We start from the raw sequence: 6,136 nt of genomic DNA on the forward strand, positions 1-6,136 counted from the left end.
GGATATGGATACGGGAATGGATATGGCTACGGTTTCTGAAATAGAAAGACAATTTTTTGAAAACCAGGATTTGAATATGGCTAGGATATGTCAAATACATACACGCACATTAAGAAACTACGAGACATAAAGCTTTCAGAATACCATTTATGGATTTAAAATTTGAAAATAAATTCAAAAAGATATTATCATCAATAGAAGCCCAAGCCCTCTGCTAACTGACCTAGCCTGAGCGCTCTGCTGCTCTCTGTTGCCGCCGCCTCCTGCTGCTGCCATCCAACGGCCCCTGCGAAGGGGGAGGTTCCCCCTCCGCCTCTCTCTAACTGCTCTGTCAACACCGCCTTTCAATCCTTGGTGGCTTCCCTTCCCAAGCACCCGTGGCTGTCTGCTGCTGTGTGAAAATTTGTTAAGAGGAATGATGAAATAAAAAATGTCTCTCTGCCTGACGATGTGCATCGCACCTCCTTGCTTATGCTGAGCGTGCCCTAATAGGGAAATTTACTGGAATGTGGCCGTCCCCAAGGTCGATGGAAATTTGGATAGGTAAAACTTGGAAGCCAATGATGAAAGGGGAGATTGCTCTGTCCGCTGTAGGCAATGGATTTTTCATTTTCCTATTCGAAATAAAAGAAGATAGAGATGTAGTGTTTTGAAATGGGCCTTATTTCTTTGGCTCTAGCGGTATGTATCTGAACAAGTAGACGTTGGATTTCAATCCAGACGAGGACATTCCCACTGCTATACTAGTGTGGGTTAAGCTCTCTTGACTCCCTATTTCCTGTTGGAGTGACGATTGCCTTAGAGCTATTGGCAATGGGTTAGGGAAATATCTGGACAAATCTGAACCCAAAGGCTCCCAATTTGCTTGTGCTAAAATCTGTGTAGAAGTTGACTTGGAAAAAGGTTTGCCGGTGGAAATCAACCTAAATTTGGGAGAATGGAAGCATAGACAAATCCTAGAGTACGAACAAATTCCATTCGAATACAGGCATTGTCATGACTACGGTCATTTTGCAAGAGATTGCTCCAAAGTTGGGCAAAATAAAAATCGAGATAACCGTTCTCCCCAAGAGTAGCAGTGGCAAAAACCAAAAAAATGAGGTCCGAGAGGAAAAGGATCATTCCAAAAGCCTCAAGAAACAATAGGTAATAACACAATACCTTCCTCTTCAAATCCTTTTAATGTTCTTAATGCCTTAAATGTTGAGAAGGATGCTCCTCTCCAACAAGAAGAAGAAAGAAGCAAGAATGAGGAACTGGCAGTAGAGGATGGAGAAATAGTGGCAGAGAGCAATCCAGGTAATGTAGGGCTTGAAGCCTCTCCCTCCAAGGTGGCTCCGGCTCCTAACCCCCCGTGTGAACATCCAGGCAGTGTAAACAAGGATATAGAAAGAGTCATTACTCGTCACATGACTCAGCACTTATCCTAGGCAAAACACTGTAGCAGCCAGGAAACAGGAAGCTCAAAGAAAAAAGGTAGACCAAAACAGAAGGAATTATGAGAAAAAGAAGCTGAATTGAATAAAAAATTGGGAAACCAACCAGTCATTACAAAAATTCTCAAAGGGAAAGTATTAAAAAATAAGGAAGGAAAGGATGGTGGATTCACTCAAACCACTTCCAATAAATGAAAGTAATATCCTGGAATATCAGGGGGCTAGGAAACCTACTAAAAACCTAGCAGTGCAAGACATAATAAAACAAGAATCTTTGATGGTGGTTTTTCTTCAAGAAACAAAGTTAGAGGAATCTGAGGTTTTCAAAGCAGCTGAAATTTTCTGGAAAGAATGCTCTGGGACTATTCAATCGTCCAGAGGGGCTTCTGGAGGACTGGGTATTTTCTGGTCAAATAAGAACTTCTCCCTTGTGGAAGAAGTAAAGACGAAATCCTGGGTGATGGCTCTTTTGGAGGTACGAGAAATGGGAGAACGAATCCCGTTCATAAATATTTATGCTCCTGTGCTATACAGTGAAAAGTCTGAATTCTGGGACTCATTAGAAGTTATTAAAGAGAGGAACCAACATCCAAATAGTGTGATGGGAGGTGACTTTAACACCGTCCTAAACACTATAGAAAAAAGAGGAGGAACTATGGTTAGGGATCCGTTTAGAGACAAAATGGAGGAGATAATAGATAGTTGGGATATGATGGATATTAAACCTAAGTTTGGGAAATACACGTGGTCTAATAGACGGACAGGAGACCATTATATAGCATCCCGCTTGGACCGTTTCCTGATCCATGGCAAGTGGCTATTTAAAGGTCTTGAATCTTCATCGACAATAGAAGCTCAAGGAGACTCAGATTGTCACCCTATTATGATTAAAATGGAGAAAGTTGAAAATCTTGGGCCATTGCCATTCAAATTCAATGCAGACTGGGGCCTCTCAGAAGAGGTCGGGGATTTGGTGAAGAGGGCTTGGATGTCACCTGTTCAGGGCTCCCCGAATTTTGTATGGGAATCCAAGCTAAAGAACGTAAAAATGGATTTGAGAAAATGGTTGAAAGAGAATTACCAACCTCTAGGGAAAAAAAGGCGAGACAAAGTACAAGAACTTGACGAGCACTACAAGTTGATGGAGGAAGCACCAATAGAAGATAAACACATTCAACAGGAAAAGGACCTTTCCAGACAGATTTACTCCTTAAGTCGACAAGAAGAAAATCTGTGGAGATTAAAATCCCGTAGTTTATGGTTAAAAGTTGGGGACTCCAATACTTCCTTCTTTCATAAACAGGCTAAATCTCAGGAGAATCGAAATAGAATAAGTGAAATAGCGCCTACAGGAAGGCAGAAGGTCAGCACCTTTGCGGAAATCAAGAACGAGGCCTTTTCCTTCTTCAAAGCCCTTCTCAGTAAATAACATATTCCTCTTGACAGTGCAAAGGACTTTCTTTAGGCAATGCCACGAGTGATCTCTCCTACTGCTAATCAATTTCTTTTAGACGAAATAAAGGAAGAAGTTCGAAAAGCTGTATGGTCCTTGGAGCTTGACAAAGCACTTGGCCCCGATGGTTTCTCTATTTTCTTTTATCAGTTATATTGGAATATTATAAAAAAGGATCTCATTAGAATGTTGAACCATAGCAGAGTCAAAAAGAAGATTGGAGGGAGCACAAACTCATCCTTTCTTGCCTTAATTCCTAAGGAAGCCAATCCCTCAAAATTTTCTAGATTTCGCCCTATTTCGCTGTGTAATTCTTCCTATAAAATCCTGACTAAAATAATTGCCAACAAGATTAAGCCCTTGTTTTCTTCCTTCATCTTTGAGAATCAAGGAGGGTTTATGCAGCAACAAAACATTCTTGATAATATCATTTTGGTTCAGGAAGCAATCCATTCGAGTAAAGAAGCGGGAGAAGCTGGAATGGTTATCAAACTAGATATGGAAAATGCATTTGATCGGGTGAATCATTCCTTTCTTTTCCTTGTTATGGAAAAACTTGGTTTCAGAAATGAATTTATTTTATGGATTAACGCTTTCGTTGGTTCCCCTTGGATCTCTCCTTTGATAAATGGTAGGTCAACCCCCTTTTTTGCTTCCTCCATATAAATTCAGCAAGGTTGTCCTCTGTCACCTTTGTCATACATAATAATCGTTGAGGCACTAAGTCAGAATCTTGAGGCTGCAAGGCTGGATGGATCTCTCCCTGGTTTAAGCATTGCAAGAAATGTTCGAGAAATAAATCACTCTCAGTTTGCTAACGATACCCTTTTGCTTGGAGGTGCCTCCTTAGTGATAGCCTCAAGATTCAAAAATATTTTGGATTGTTATCTTCTTCTTTTTGGAGGATTGATAAACAAATTGAAATGTCAATTGATTGGATGGAAATGCCTAGGGGGCAACGTTGATTGCAATTGCTCGTTTGCTAGGGTTTCTTATGGATATTAACCGAAACTCCTTCTCTTATCTTGGAATTCCAATCTCATTTACGCAGGCCTCATGGGAGTATCGAGAATCAATCATGCAGAAAATTAAGAAAATAATTCATTCTTGGGGAGTTAGGTGGCTAAATCTTGCGGGGAGAGTTACTCTCATCAAATTAGTTCTCTCCTCCCTTCCGGTGTATCTGGGAGCAGGCCTATTAGCTCCAAAGAATATAAATCATAGAATAAGCAGTTTAATTCGAAAGTTCCTTTAGAAAGGGGGAAAAAGTAATGACCATAAATTTCACCTTGTCAACTGGAAATTGGTAAGACAACCAAAGAACTTAGGAGGATTAGCTATCAAGGATCCTGAATTCATGAATTTGGCTCTTGGGGAAAAATTGGTATGGAGGCTTCTTTCAGACTCCAATGAGTGGTGGAAAAAGGATTTCACAAGAAAGTATTTCCACAAAAATCATCTTCTTAGGCATGAAGGAGAATCATTGGAGGGGAAAGAACAAAAAATTTGGAAACTATGCAAAGTAGCGAACACCTGGGTTGGCAACCGGGTAATGGGAAACATATCCACCTATGGAAAGATCGATCTCCCTTGTCTAATTTTGTTTCCAAACAAGGGTTTGTGGAATTCTCCAATTGGATGGAAGAGCATGGTTATATTCGTCTTGCTGACATTTCCAGTTGGGATGATCAAGGAATCTGGAGTGGGTGGAAGTCTTTGGATCTGCCCAATCATTTGTTGAATCATTGGCAATCCATGATTCTACATCTGAAGGGGTTTGCGCTAATTGTCACCAGTAAATTGGACAATTGGATTTGGCAGGGAGGTAAGTGTAAAAAATATACAGTTAAGGAGGGATATGCTCTTCTCATTAAGAACCTATCCTCCCCTCCTTCAAAAATTTGGGGAATGATTTGGAATAGGGATGGGCTTCCTAAGGTCAACATTTTTTGCTAGGAAATGGTTCATGAGAAGATCCTCACAGCTGAAAATCTAAGGAAAAGGAACATCCAAGGCCCCTCTTGCTGTGTGCTCTATGGTAGACAGGAGGAATCTATTAAGCATCTTTTTTGCCAAAGTCCCTTCTCTAAGGAAGCTTGGAAGTTTTCTCTTTCGACCTTGGTTCAAGTTATCTCCATTCCTGAGGAGTGGAATGAGATGTCTATCCATTGGAAATATAAATACCCTAGCCCCAAGAATTCAAATTCCCTCATTATGCATTGTTGGATGGCGGTGCCTAAATATCTATGCTGGTTGATTTGGCTTTGCCGAAACCAAGCAATCTTCTAGGAAAAGCATTGTTCTCCAGGATCTACTGCAATCAAAGGAATGACACTTCTTGAGGTGATCTTCTCCAGGGGATATGACGACTCAGATTTGAATGAATTGAGAAATATTGAAAAAGAGTGGCTCATAATTTCTAATTCCAATTCCCAAGTTATTAGTTCAAAACCTCATATAGTTCCTCATTATTGAATTAGACTGAATGGGGATTCCTTCGAAGAATGGCAAAGAAATATAGGACAAGTTCAACTCTATTTTGATGGTGCTTCGAAAGGTAACCCCAGGGAGGCTGGAGTGGGAGGGGTGCTTTTTAACCTCGAAGAAAAATCTGAAATAAAGTTCACTTGGGGACTTGGGAAAGCCTCGAACAATCAAGCCGAAGCACTTTCACTCTGGCAAGGCCTGAAGATCAACATCTCTAAAGGCATCAAGAAATTGATCATTGTAGGTGATTCAATGGTGGTTATCCAAAAATGCATGTGTCTTTCCAGGAATGAACACCTTCTTGACTCAGAAACCTCTCCATTGATCATAAGGATAATGTATCTTCTCAAAAAATTAGAAGATTACAAAATTTTTCATGTCAAAAGAGCAAATAACCATTTGGCTGATATATAATCCAACAAAGGAGTGGAATTAAAGCAAGGATCCTTACACATTGATCAACATAGTTGTACATATCATGTCCCTTAATTAAAACTTTAATTGTAATCCATATGGATCACAGCTGGAGCATGGGAATTAACGAGGATCAACAGGTAATTAAATATGTGTAAAGTTTTGTAGATGTTCTATGCTAAGAGCAATTTCACTTTTCTCACAGCAATCATACAAGTAGATAAGCAAAATGCAGATAGAACATATAAGCAGATCTTATAGAAGACAAATCAGAAACAAGAAAAATGTATGTGTTCGTTTCGGCGGTCAGCAGGATGCTTCAACCAGCAAAGTCTCCTTTGGTCAG

The 6,136-nt window shown here is 40.1% G+C and overlaps 1 protein-coding gene across 1 annotated transcript; it reads left to right on the forward strand.

The window, feature by feature from the left end:
* Positions 1–1,713: 1,713 nt before the first annotated feature.
* On the forward strand, positions 1,714–2,865 carry LOC149224562 (uncharacterized). Its single transcript, XM_089388216.1, has one exon. The coding sequence runs from the start codon at positions 1,714–1,716 to the stop codon at positions 2,863–2,865; it is 1,152 nt and encodes a 383-aa protein (XP_089244342.1).
* The last annotated feature ends 3,271 nt before the right edge of the window (positions 2,866–6,136 follow it).

This window comes from Pinus tabuliformis, chromosome Q (genome assembly GCF_031772625.1).
Source record: "Pinus tabuliformis cultivar Carrire ecotype Pingquan chromosome Q, CPIR1, whole genome shotgun sequence".
NCBI lineage: Eukaryota > Viridiplantae > Streptophyta > Pinopsida > Pinales > Pinaceae > Pinus > Pinus tabuliformis.

Excerpts from the sequence above, each read along its gene's own strand:
- LOC149224562 (XM_089388216.1), top strand. The coding sequence starts at position 1,714 with ATGGTGGTTTTTCTTCAAGAAACAAAGTTAGAGGAATCTGAGGTTTTC.